The 14,206-nt window shown below is 32.7% G+C and overlaps 1 protein-coding gene across 2 annotated transcripts in view; it reads left to right on the forward strand.

Annotated features, from left to right (window-relative positions):
* Positions 1-14,206, forward strand: part of SPAG6 (sperm associated antigen 6) — a 45,686-nt gene that overhangs the window by 30,320 nt on the left and 1,160 nt on the right. The window contains exons 8-10 of one of the 2 annotated variants that reach the window (XM_023533118.1): positions 6,289-6,405; positions 9,790-9,935; positions 13,959-14,028. In XM_023533118.1, the coding sequence (XP_023388886.1) occupies positions 6,289-6,405; positions 9,790-9,935; positions 13,959-14,028 (333 nt within the window). Of the gene's footprint in view, positions 1-6,288; positions 6,406-9,789; positions 9,936-13,958; positions 14,029-14,206 lie in introns of those variants that run through there. The other variant, XM_011364410.1, reaches the window with a different exon arrangement.

The raw sequence follows: 14,206 nt of genomic DNA on the forward strand, positions 1-14,206 counted from the left end.
TTATTGTAGGGACTTGGCCATTCTTTTTTCTTTTCTTCCCAAGGTCTCTTGGATTCTATCAGTTGTTTTAAAGACTTTAGGATGAAACTCCAAATCTGTTTGATTTGACATTGTCTCAGTAGGGAAAAATGTATTCAAGAGCTTCAGAAACTGTCTAATGGTATTTCTCAGTTGTAACTCTACGGCAGCTTTCAAATTACAAGGCCATGTTAAAGTTCATTTTGTCCCAAAGGCATGTCAGCTTCTGTAAGCATTCTCTAACTGGTTCTGATCCAAGAGAACCAATGAGCAGCCCCTTGGAATTTCTTGCATATTTTCACATAGCCTTACTATCTGTCTGAGCCTATGTTCTTTCAAATATCTTATAAAAAACTGAAAAAATAAATCTTTTATCTAATAAGCTTACCTATATATATTTTGAAAATATTCAGGCAATTACATTTTTCATTTGTTTTGATTTAAAGGCATCGTATTGAAATGTTTCATGTTAGTTTTGGCATTTGAATAAGTTCATTCTATCGCCTTAGTTATAAAACTATTTCTCAGATAATTATTTGATTTAAATATTGTATTCTTATTATCATGGTTATTCCCCTTAAATTTTTAGTGGCTTTATTGAAACACAATTCATATACCATGTAATTTACCCATTTAAATTGTATAATTCAATGGCTTTTAGTATATTCACAGAGTTGTGTAACCATCGCTACTATCTAATTTTAGAACATTTTCATTCCCCCATTAGCTGTATCTTCCCTGTCTAGCCCCAGGCAACCATTAATTTACTTTCTGTCTTTGTGTATTTGTCTCTTCTGGACATTTAATTTAAATGGAATCATACAATATATGTGGCCTTTTGTGCCTGGCTTCTCTCACAAAGCATAAGTTTCAAGTCTCATTCTTGTTACAGCATATATCAATATTTTGTTCTTTTTATTGCCAAGTAATATTCTACTGTATTTTGATAAATCACCTTTATCCATTCACCGGTTGACGCACAATTGGGTTGTTTCTACTTTTGGCTATTAGGAATAATGCTGCTATGAACATTACTGTACAAGTTTTTGCATGGAGAGATTTTTTTTTTTCCTAAGTAGATACTTATGAGTGTAATTGCTAGCTCACATGATAACTCTGTTTAACATTTTGAGGAACCACCAAACTGTTTTCTGATGTGAGCGCCATTTTATATTCCCACCAGCAGTGCATGAAGGTTCCAGTTGTCCATATCCTGGCCAACACTTATTAACTTTGTTTTTTGTTATAGCCATCCTAGTGGGTGTGAATTGATATCTCACTGTGTTTTTGATTTATATTTCCCTTGTGGTTAATGATACTGAAAATCTTTTCATGTGCTTATTGGCCATTCACATATCTTCTCTGGAGAAATGGTAATTAGACTCTTTGCTCTGTTTAAAAAAGGAAGGTATTTATCTTTTTATTATGGAGTTGCAAACGTTCTTTATATATTCTGGATACAAGTACTTATTAGATGTATGGTTTACAAGTATTTTCTCCCAATCTGTAGATTGTCTCATCACTTTCTTGATGGTATCATTTACAGCAAAACACTTTTAAGTTTTAGTGAAATTCAATTTTCGTATTTTTTTTCTTTTGTTACTTGTGCTGTTGGAGCCATATCTAAGAAGACTTCGTCTAACCTAAGGTCACAAAATGTATTCCTATGTTCTCCCTTCATTTAAAAAACTATATCTCTTTGGGCCAAAAAGCTTTTGGAACAAAATTAACTTTTGAATAAGAAACATTTAAGAAAAAATTTAAAGTTTTATTAAAGATCATCCATTAAGGAAAGCAACAATGAATAATTTTTATTATTCCTTCCTTTTTGTGAAGGACAATTGAAATGATATACTGACAATTTTATTTTGTTAATTATTATTCTTACGTGTGTTGTTTAGAGGTAAAATATAGTGTCGTTAGTCAGTTATGTGGTTTTTACAACAGCTTTAATCAGTGTGGACAGTTCTATAAAATAACAAAAATTGAGAACCATATGATTTCACTAATATATGGGATATAAAACTGAAAGCAATAAATGAACAAAACAAAAATGCATAGACACAGACAACAGTTTAGTGGTTACCAGAGGGAATAGGTGGGGGTGGGGTGGGAGAGAGGTAGATAAGGGTAAAGGGGGTCATATAGACAATGACAGAAGAAGGTTTGACTTTGGGTGGTGAACACACAATGCAATATACAGATGATGTATTATTGAATTGTACACTTGAAACCTATATAATTTTATTAACTGATGTCACTGAAATAAATTTAATGAAAAGAAAGCAATGACAGAAAAATGAATGAATATAGAACTGTGGATGCTATGCTAGTTTATAGGAAAACCAGGCTGAAAGTCAAGTTGTCCTAAATGTATAGCCTTTGACTCCTTCTCTGATATCATCATATATTATGTATGTCTAAAGATACACACTAGCTACTAAATGCAGTGACAATTAGCAAAATTCATAATCTGTTGTTCATTAGTTCAAAGTAAGATATCACTTGATTTACTGAGTTAAGTAAATAAAAGAGTTTGTTGATGCCATATAATTTCTGTACAATTCACAGTATGAAGTTATAAGAACTATTTTATTTTGCTCACAGCAATAAATAACCTACATAAGGCACAATTACTAAAGGCCGTCAAATTTTAAATCTAACATGTGACACAATCTTGTATGTAGAAAAGCCTACAGAATACACACACCATATTAGAATTAATGAGTTCAACAAAATTAAAGGGTATAGGGTCAATATATCAAAATCAATTGTATTTCCACATGCTAATAATGAAGAATTCAAATATGAAATTATGAAAACAGTTTTATTCACAATGGCATAAAAAGAATAAATGACTTATGAATAAATTTAACAAAAGAAATATAAGACTTGTACACTGAAACTATAAACATTACTAAAAAATAATTAAAGAAAATCTAAATAAGTGGAGAGACATTCCACGTTCATGGATTGGAAGACTCAATATTGTTAGGATGGCAATACTACCCAAATTTATCTATGTGTTCAACACAATCTCTAGCAAAATCCCAACTGTCTCTCCTACCCCCAAATTGAGAAGCTGATTCTAAAATTCACATGGAAATGCAAAGGACCCAGATTATTTAAAACAATCTTGAAAAAGGAGGACTTACTCTGCCTAATTTCAAAACTTAACAAAGCTACAGTAATTAAGATAGTACTGTACTTGCTTACAGAAAGACATATATATCAATGTAGTTGAGTTGAAAATCTGAAATAGACCCTTTTTCGGTCAATTGATTTTTTACAAAGGTGCCAAGGTGGTGTAACATGAAAAGGATAGTCTTTTCAGCAACTGGTAATGGGATAATTATTATGTCCTCATTGAAAAATATTAATTTTGGACCCTTATTTCGTACCATACACCAGAATTAACTTAAAATGGATCATAGATACAATTATGAATTACGACTGTTTCTTAGAGAAAACACAAGAATAAAACTTTATGCCTTGGATTAGGCATTGATTTCTTAGATATGACACCTAAAGCATAAGTGATTTAAAAAAATTGATAAATTGCTTTTCATCAAGATTTAAAACTTATATGTTTCAAAAGAAACCATTGAGAAGAAAATGAGAAGAAAAACCATAGAACTGGAAAAAATATTTGCAAATCACATACTTGAGAAAGGACTTGTATTCAAAATATATAAAGGGCTCTTACAACTCCATAATAACACAAATAACCCAAACATCAGACAAAAATTTGAATAGATATTTCACCAAAGAAGATATACAAATGACCAATCAGCACATGAAAAGATGTTAAACATCATTAGTCACTAGGGAAATGCAAATTAAAACCATAATGAGATATTACTCCATACCCACAAATGACTAAAATTAATAAGATGCACAGTAACAAGTGCTGACCATCGTGTGGAGAATCTTGAACCTTCTTACATTACTCTTGAGAATGTAAAGTTACATTGAAAAACAGTTTGGCAGTTTCTCAAAATGTTAAACATAAATTTACCATTATCACCCAACAACTCCATTCCTAGGTATCTTCCTAAAAGAAATGAAAATATTTGTCTACACACAGACTTGTGTATGCATCTTCATAGCAGCATTATTCATAGTAGCTGAAAGTGTAAACAACACAAATGTTCATCAACTGGTGAACAAATAAATAAAATGTGATAAATATGTATGATGGAATATTATTTGACAATAAAAGGAACAAAGTACTGATACATGCTATAACATGAATGAACCTCAAAAACATTATACTTAGTGAAAAAGGTCAGACTCAAAAGTTCACATATTGAATGATTCTATTTACGTGAATTGTCCAGAAATGTCAGATTTATAGACAGAAAGTAGATTAGTACTTGCCTGGCGATGGTGAGGATAAGTGGGGTGAGGGAATAGGGAATGACTACAAATGGGCATGCAGTTTCTCTCTGGGTTGATGAAAATGTTGTAAAATTAGATTGTGTTGATGGTTGCACAGCTCTGTAAATTTATTAAGAATCCATTGATTTGTGCACTTAAAATGAATTTATGGTATGTAAATTGTATCACAATAGAGTTGTTAAAAATTATAAGCACAGAAATTGACAAATAAACAAAATCTTAATTAATTAATATACTAATATTCCTTTCATAATAGGCAGTACAGCTGATTATTAATCATGACATACATTCCTATCTAGAAGTATGTAGTCATACATCTAGGATATTTCTTGACAAAGGATAGTAAAGCTCAGTGAATTTCTAGCGTCATTAGAAGTTCAAATCCTCGAGAGTTCTTCGTTAATAACTTGACAGTACATCACCAACTTAGAACTGTTAAAATTAGAGCAAGGCTGTCTCCATGGTACAGTGAAAGTGATCTCTGCTATACTGTCAGTAGACTATGTCACCAACAGTAGTTAAGTTAAATTTGTTGGCCTGTCAACGTCCCCATGATCTTAAGATGGTATACAAAGATAATTAGGTTTGTTGGGAATAAAATTTCATTCCAACTTATGTTATACTACTTGTAGAAAAAATTTTGGGTTGCATTTCTTAATTTCCTGTTTTATTTAATCTAGTTTATAAAACAATATTTAAGGATAAATGTATCAAGAGATAAGAGATTATTACAAGACGGCTTAGTCTGTGTCTTGGGGAAATCACAAATTCAGGAGTTTCTTTCCAGAGAGCACAAATGTGATGAAAGTTTTTGCAAAATTTCTCTACTGACTGTAAAATTCATGGTGTGAAAATAAGAATGCTCTGTGACATTCAGGAGCATTGCTGAACGTTCAATAGCAAGATGCCGGAACAGGTCAGCTGAGGCCTCAAATGGAGAATAGGTGATCAGAGGAAAGGCCATAAGGACGCACTGAAGCACAAAACCACACATGTACAAACAGATGTGGATTTCCAGTGGAAAACAGCTGTAGATAAACCCAGTCGTGAAGCCTTCCAAAGTGAAGGGGGCAGGCTTTAATGCAAGGGAACAGAATCACACCAGCCGTGGCCTTAGAGCTGGCTGCAGGGATGTGTTACAGCCACATCAGACTCCTTCAGCCACACTTGCAGCAGGCGGGCAGCAGCACATGGTGTCACCGTGGAATACAGAGTGCTAGGGAGAGTGGGAAAGGTACACGTGGGTACTTATTTTTTTGCTTGCAGGTAACATACTCCCTGTTGCTGAGCTTTTCTCTACAGTTAAGTAGATTCTGTTTTGCTTCTATCTATGAATGGGGCAATTTCTACCTGTGATATATAGCAGCATATCCGCAAATGCTCATCGAATAATGCACATAGGAGAATATTTCTGGCTACATACCATGAAATCTTTTGGAGAACATAGATTGCCTGGTAATGGCTTTCTATAGTAAACTAAGTATTTTCTCATATTCGTTGATTGGAAGAAATAGGACATTAGTTATCTCATAGTTTTATATATACAAAATTTATACTTATAAAATATAATCCATATTAATTTAGAGTCTCTAGTTTTATGATTTAGAATTTTAGTTCCTTCATAGGTATTTTAAGAGCTCAATAATAACTATATGTTTTAAAATTTGACATGAAGACAACTGGCAGGGTATTCTGTGATAAAAACAATGAAAGACAATTTTTCTGACAACTATTTTGAAAAATGAAACAACTGCAGCTTAGACTGGGAAATGGATTTCATTTTCAAATTCCAGGAACATGAGACATGTATTTTTGTTAAGCTTTCATTGATTACTTACTTTGGTATGTATTTTGCTTGTATTTCAACAGAGTAAAAAAGCTATAAAGAATATCCTACAAAAATGCACCTATTTGCCAGCCCTCGAGCCGTTTCTGTATGATGCTCCTCCCAACATTCTGAAGCACGTGGTCGGGCAGTTCAGTAAGGTAAGACATGCTCTTAGCCTGGAAGAGGGGGAGGAGATGGAAATGAATTGACTTGTTTTTGTCTGTTGAGTCAATGTTTTCTTCTGTAATATGCGGGCAGGGTTTTACTACTTAATTCTCGCCGACTGTTTTGACAGAGACGGTAACGTAGGTTAGTAAAATTAACAGGCTGAAAAAATTCACACTTCCTTCTTCCTCACAGCCTCTGCACTGTCTTTTTTTGGTGTCGCTGGGAAGTAAATAGTATGTCAACACATAAAACCCTCATAATACAGATCATTTATATTTATAAGCAACTTTCAGTAATTTCCCTGGTGTCTGTTAGTCTCACTCATCTGGGAACATTGCAAAGATCTCATAAAGTAATAGAAAAAGGTCTCTGAGCCACTGAAATATTTTCCACACAGTCCATGCACTTACCGGAGATGCTCGCAGACGGTCATTTAAAGTTTATTGACTTATGAACAACTTTAACAAATGTAGCTGTTACATTTCTTAGATGATTGCAGATCACTAGCAGTAAGGTAGGAAGATCCAGCTGCTTGCAGTGGGCAGCAGTCAGCAGGACTGGCTACTGATAGCAATGGCTGAGAGAGAATGACTGCATTGCCACAGCCATTGGTAATTAGGATGATGATTCTAAGCTATCAAGAACTGGTTAAATTGTGCCCAGGAGATTCGATGTAAGGAATTGGAGTCTGTGAAAGTGGTATCCCATAGTGGCTCTGAGCTCAGGCTGTGGAGTTGGGGAACCTGGATCTACATTTACTAGCTGTAATATCCTTAGCAAAGTCTTGACCTCTCCCAGTCTTAGTATGATCACCCATAAAACATGGATAATAAGAGTACCTATTTCATAGGACCATTGTAAAGTTAAATGCGATGTTATATGTCAAGAGTTTAGCTCAATCACTGGCACATAGTAAGCACAAATACGTATACAATCATTTTTAAAATATAAAAACATTTTAAAAATATAAAACATAATGGTTAAGGCTCATTAAAAAGATTAATAAAAATCAGTTGGGTACCAAATTTATTTGAATAGTCAGTTAAAATACTATATAAAAGAGGTACTATACTATCTGTGCACTATATTTCTACAAAAAATAAACAAAACTATATATTGTTATAACTTGTAAATGAGGCCTTGTAGTTAAATAGGTCTAGCTTTAGGTACTCATCTGAAAGATATTCTACCAGCAGCCTTCACTTCTTCAAACTCTTTCCCTGATCTCCAACAGCCTGGCTGACCCTCAAGCACCAGAGCCCCTGGATAGTAGGTTTTACATTGCTGAAGCCACCTTGAGATACAGTTTTGGGTATGAAACACCTATGTTCTGTCTTCTTTCTTCTAAGAAAATAATTAAACTTTTTTTTTTCACCCTTCTGGGAGCTATGTAAAATACTGACCAGCTAAGAGGCAAGAAGAGTAAGGAGCTGAGTGGATCCTTACTCTTGTAAGGATCATGTATAGACAGAGTCATCAGTTCTCAAAAATGAGTAGTTGGCACTATTTCTGAAAGTTTCATTTGAATAGTCTAATCTTTTAGGCTACTGAACTTGCTATAAAAATGAACTCCAACCAGAATTAAGAGTTGAAAAGCAGTCACTAAAGTAAATAAACACATACCAGTGGGATTTGTGGAAGGTTAGATAGCCAAGATAAAATAAAGACAGACAGTACTTCATATTATGTACTCTTACAAACGTGCCTTTGGGAATATTTGCTCCAGGCACAATTTTGTGTTTTCCTAATCTAAAGATAGAAGAGCATTAGAAAAAAATGGGAGAGCAAGGCAGAGGTAAAAAGGTATTAGTTTAATGTAGCTGGGGACAGACATAGAAAGTATGAAAACTCTCCAGGCCAAAATAAAAATAATATTTAAAACTGATATCTGTAAGCCATTCAATTTTTTAGAAATATCTTAGTATTGTATAATCTTTTATTGTCCAGTTGATGTGTATTACCATTCTATTAGCCAGATCTTTTTGTAGTTCGAAGTATTTGTTAAATGCCTACATGTACCCTATAAAGCTTTGGGGGATAGACAAACAAAAAAATAATAAGACAAATAAGACAAAGTTCTTCTTCAAGGGACTTTATAATCTAGCTGGGGAGGCCAGATGAAACAATTAAAAAATACTTCGGTGTACTAGACTTCATAATACACTTCCTTTAAAAGGAGTACGTTAATGCAGTCTGAGGCATTCAGAGAGGAAATACAAGAGAAAAAAGCTGGTTTTGAGGAAAGAGTAAGGGCGGCGGGGGACAGAAAGGGTGTTTCTGTCAGAGGGAATAGTAGCGATGACCAAGGAAGAGAGTGGGAATTCCCACAATGCGAAGCTCCTCTCCAGAACCTTCCTTTTCTCATCAGTTGTTGTTGTGCTACATAATTAATTTCTTCATCTCCACTCTTTCCTCTCAGCTCACAAACATCCACTGTCAAATCCAGTGAGTTTCTTTAGTTCTCATTGGTTTCTCCTTGAAATCTTCTCTTAGATTTGTTGATTCCTTACTTTTCTAATTCTTCTATCTCTTTAACAACTCAATTTCCTTCCTCTGCCTACTCTTTAGTATGTTCATTCACTTGTTAAACATTTATTGAACATCTTTTAATCACCAGGCACTAGAGAAATGAATAAACAAATGTACAGCTTCTGACTTTATGACATTTATGTGTGACAGACATATAAACTGATAATTAAAATGTTAATTTTAATTTGGTGGCAAGTGCACCAATGGGATTTAACAGAATGCAACTAGAAAAGAAAAGTATCTAACTCATCCTGGGATAAGAGACTAAGGGTGTCCCAGAGAAAGTTTCTTAAAGGAAGTAACACCTGAGCTAAATTTTAAAGATGGACAGGAGTTAGCCAAGCAAATGGGGAGAAGAGTGTGGAAGGTGGAAGGGCATTCTAGGAGAGGAAATAGCCTAGGCAAAGGCAAGAAATGGCCTGGCACGCACATTTTGAGGTTATTGAATAAAATTTGGGATAGCGATTGATGGGAAAGGAAGATGGGGAGGTACTTAGTTGCCGGGTCTCAGAAGACCTTCTGGGCCTTGTTAATGAATTTGTCGTTAATTTTGTAGGTAGCCAAAAGATTTTGAATGGATATCTGCAAAGGAGGGATACCACTTCACATTTCATGCGTATGAGTGGATCTCCATTGCCTTTCTTTATGTTCTTTGCCTTTATCCCATATCTATAACATGAAAAGTTCGTATGTTCCTAAAAAGACTGCATTTAACTTCCAAATATAGACTCATTATGTTACAGATATATTGGACATAAATTCTCTTTTACGTTTCCTCAGATAGAGTAGCAATAATCCAACTTGAAAAAGAAAAGCTGACATTTTAATGTGCTTTACTTTTCAAGGTGCTGCCACATGATAGCAAAGCTCGACGACTTTTTGTAACAAGTGGTGGACTTAAAAAGGTTCAAGAGATAAAAGCAGAGCCTGGATCCCTCCTTCAAGAATATATTAACAGTATTAACAACTGTTATCCAGAGGAAATAGTAAGGTGGGAAAAATCGACTTTGAGAAATTCAAAGTTATAACACAGTTTTTCTGTTTTCAAATCTAGATTTTGTATCCATCGTGTCAAAACGTGGACTCTGAAATATTATAAGAGATCAATGTGTATACTTTTACTTCTGCTCTTGATCTCTTTTTTCTCTCACTTTAAATAATGTTCTCATTGACACACACGTTTCCAAATCAAACTGGAATGCCATTTGAGACATTTCTGTACTAATTTAAGACATGCTTTATTAGAGTGCCCAAATACAGAGTTCAAATTAAATTAATCTTTAATGTGAACCTGATTTAGACGGGGCCTGATTTTCAGAGTTACCTGCATATTATTTTTCTGCCTTAAGCTCACATTTATATTAATGGGAGTATTATAAATAGAAAAGAGATGTCGAGTGTCAAAAAAGAAAGTTACAATCTATATTTGAAAAAAATAAAATAATGTTGTTTATGATATGCAGGTGCTTCATAATACTGTAGCAAGAAGCTATTTTCAAAATTAGTTTTTTAAAATGAAGTTGAATTGTAGAGGATTAAACCTAAGCCTCAGTCCTTATAAGTCTAAAAGAGAACTATACCACCAAACCCCAAATAATTAAAAGTTACCAAGAAAAGAGAGAATGATTTAAATCAGAAAATTTTGAAAAATTCCCACGATACATGCAGAATTAAAGGCTATATTTTTCTAATCCTACCCTCATTTCTTATTTTCTCTAATTAATATTAGAGAATATAAATTCCAATGTTCAAAACATAACATAAAAGTTATATAGACTATTTTTAAATTTAATATCAGTGGTTTTTAATACAGATAGTAATATTGATTTTAAAGACACAAAAATAATTTTCTTTAAGATTATTCTGTTCACATATATTCTGCAAGTAAATTATTTCCAAAGATACAAATTTATGCACTCTTGGGAGATTTACGAGAAATCTTTGACCAAAAGAGGTCCAACAAGTTAGCTTTGAAAGTATTAATATATATATAAAACATACCAAAAGAGTAATATATCATAAAATGTATATTTACTCTATATAACATACAAATATAATGATACACTCAAAAAGTTTATATAACATATAAAATATGTTTAAAACCACTAAATAAAAGAAACAGGAAAATCTTTTCTCAAGAAAAAAAATAAAGTTAATTTTTACACATTTACACATCTCTTCAGGAAGAATGCTACCTTGTATAAGTTTAAAATAACTTTCAATACCATTTTCTAACATAAAGTTATCTAAAAATAATAAGAAAGCAAATGAAAGGGTCCCCACAATGGAACAACCTATCAGAATTAACTAATGGTAAGGTACTTCCTTGAACAGAAGTCTTCTTTCTACTCTTTTCTAGGATTATTTTACAGAGCACCAGGGGAAATAAAAAAACTCTGTCATGTGAGAATCTATTCTGATGCTTTGTCAAAATACCATTGCAAGCTTTAAATTTCCAGCGTTCTGTGATCTGGGATTTTATTTTATCATGAAAAATTTTGGTTAGCTAACTTTTTCAAGTTTCTGATATATATTTTTTTAAGCTTTAGGTTCTATAAAGTGGTGTTTTATAGAAATCTTTGAAACATTATCTTTCTATGAAAAAAAGACAAATATAATCTTAAAATGGTTTTATTTTTGCAATCATATAATTCTCAAGAATCACTTGGTGACTATTTTAGAACTAATTATTCTTTATAAGACAGATTATCAACAGTTACTTTCTCCCAGCTGTTATTAGCCTAAACATTTACTTCATATTGCCTTCTAATTTTAGAAAGCTTTAAAAATTTCTAATAAATGTAGTTGGTATGATGAGAGAGAAGGGGCCCAGGACTAGATGGTAGAAGTTCTAGTCCAGATCCATTCCACAGCCAGAGGTATTTTTGGAACTCTTCTGTCTTCTGGATCTCTGCCTAAACTGGGGAAGGGAAGTTGTTTTTAGGAAATATCTAAATTTGAGAGGAAGGCATGTCTATAGTCTTCCATTTGGCACATTTCTCATACGATAACTGTATAATAACCTGAATTCTACATGGGTCTGGGATAGCAGTAAGGGAGAAGTGTAAGTACTGAGCACATTTCCTTCCCAGTTGAGAGTCCTTGAGATTGTGGAGTCTCTGAAGTCCTTGAGGAAAGAGGTATGACAGTGACAATTAGCTTGGCAATTAGCCGGGTAAAGCCTCAAGAATTATTGGTAGATCCTAATTTATTTACTGGGGACCTGGTTTTAAGGCAATACTACCAATAGAAATATGTGAGTTACATATTTAATTTTAAATTTTCTAATAGATAACATTAAAAAAAGTAAAATAAAACAGGATAAACAATTTTAATAATATAATTTTGTTAGCCTAGTTTATCCAAATATTAACATTTCAACTTGTAATCAATATGAAAGTTATTAATTAGTTATTTTACATTTTTTATACTAAGTTTTTGAAATCTGGTGAGTATTTTATCACTTCCGGCACATTCCAATTCACAATGCTAAATTTCATCTGAAATACTTAATCTCCATTTAGATTATATAAAGTTTATAGATGAAAAAGTAGATTCACAGGTTGTTCCAAAGACACTTAAAGTACTTCCAATACTGACTTGAGTATCAATTTTTAAATTTTTATTAAGATTAAATATGAAAAATCGGTTTCTCAAACACACGTCATAATTCCAATGCTCAATAGGCCCATGTGGTTAGTAGCTACCATATTAAAGAGCACAATTTTTAAAGTTTAGATTTTTTAAAATCTACTTCCTGCCATTTACATAAAAAATACTTATCTTGTGTCTGACATATTCATAAGACCTAGGAAAGTAAGGTCTACTTTAAAATTTATGACTGAGAGAAAGAAACAGTTGTGAATTCCTCAGTGTATGAATACTTTGAAGAGACCCACTGTTGAAGGGCAATTTTTTCCAGAGCAGGAGGCCTGTAGAAGAAAAACATTCTTCTTTAAGGTAGCTTTTTATGTTTGTGTATGTGTGTGTGTATATATATGTTCAACTATGATAGCCTATAAAAGCACATTACTGAGAAAATACAGTTCTGTTTTGTCCACTATAACTTGACAAATTGTGGAAGAAATTAGTATACTATAAATACATGAGTGTTTAAGTCAAGCTTCTGAGCATAAATAAAGTATCACAGGACAAAGCAAGTCTCAAAAATTACATTTTATCTGGAGGAAACAACTTAAGAGGCTTAATTATTTTGAGTGTTTTGGCAATTTTTAAATTACACTTATTTAGATTTTTATTCATTTATATATGCTAGAGCGTCAGCCAAATTTTATTTGACATATTTTTATAAACATCTTTCCATGGTATATGAAACATCTCATAATGCATTAATCCATATATTTAATCCTTTTATACTAAATCTTTCATAAAATGTTCAATTTATAAATATAAATTTGTAATACTGTAGCTGCCTAAGAACAAATGAAAATGATTAGTTTTCTAGGTTTGTATGATGGAATATTTGTAAACTATTTATGAAATGGTTCTTTAATATGAACTATGCTCCCAGAAACTTTCGTTTTTACGGATGACCAGATCTGAATAAAACAAACCTGGAGAATAATCTCTAAGGCAATCAGAATGCAGAGGCTGATTAGTAATGCTGGACTGTGTTGTCTAACTTATGAAAAAAAATCTGTTAGCTATGATGATTAAAGCAACATCAGTCACTTGACATCATAAAAACAAAGCTTCTGTAATAAAATACTATCATTGGATCCAAGCATCTTGCTTTGAAAACACCCCTTCTTTGTCACTGCATTGAAATCCCTTACATGTTTTGCTATTTATCTAGAACAGTCTTGTGAGCTGGTGCTCTCTTTCTTGATAGTCTCTAACCTTATGCACAAAGCATTATTGGAGCATAATTATTCGGGGTATATTTGAAATTTCATTCACAGAATTATTTTGGATAAATACCTTATATTGAATCTTTTGTGCCTACTGTGCTGAATCTTTTCACAAATATCTAATAGAAAATTTTCTTTTTCAGGTATTATTCTCCTGGATATTCAGATACACTTCTGCAAAGAGTGGACAGCTATCAACCACTTACTAACTAAGCACAGTTACAGTTTTATACTCAAATTCACTGCAGAACACTTATGAATAAGTTGTTAAAGCTCTTTCTAAATATTCGAACTAAGTAAATTCTAGATTTATTCAATGTGAAACACCTTTGGACAATATTTTCTAAATTTACATAATACTTTAAAAATCAATGGCTTGAATATATGAGAC

Source organism: Pteropus vampyrus, unplaced genomic scaffold (assembly GCF_000151845.1).
Source record: "Pteropus vampyrus isolate Shadow unplaced genomic scaffold, Pvam_2.0 Scaffold96, whole genome shotgun sequence".
In the NCBI taxonomy this organism is placed as follows: Eukaryota; Metazoa; Chordata; class Mammalia; order Chiroptera; family Pteropodidae; genus Pteropus; species Pteropus vampyrus.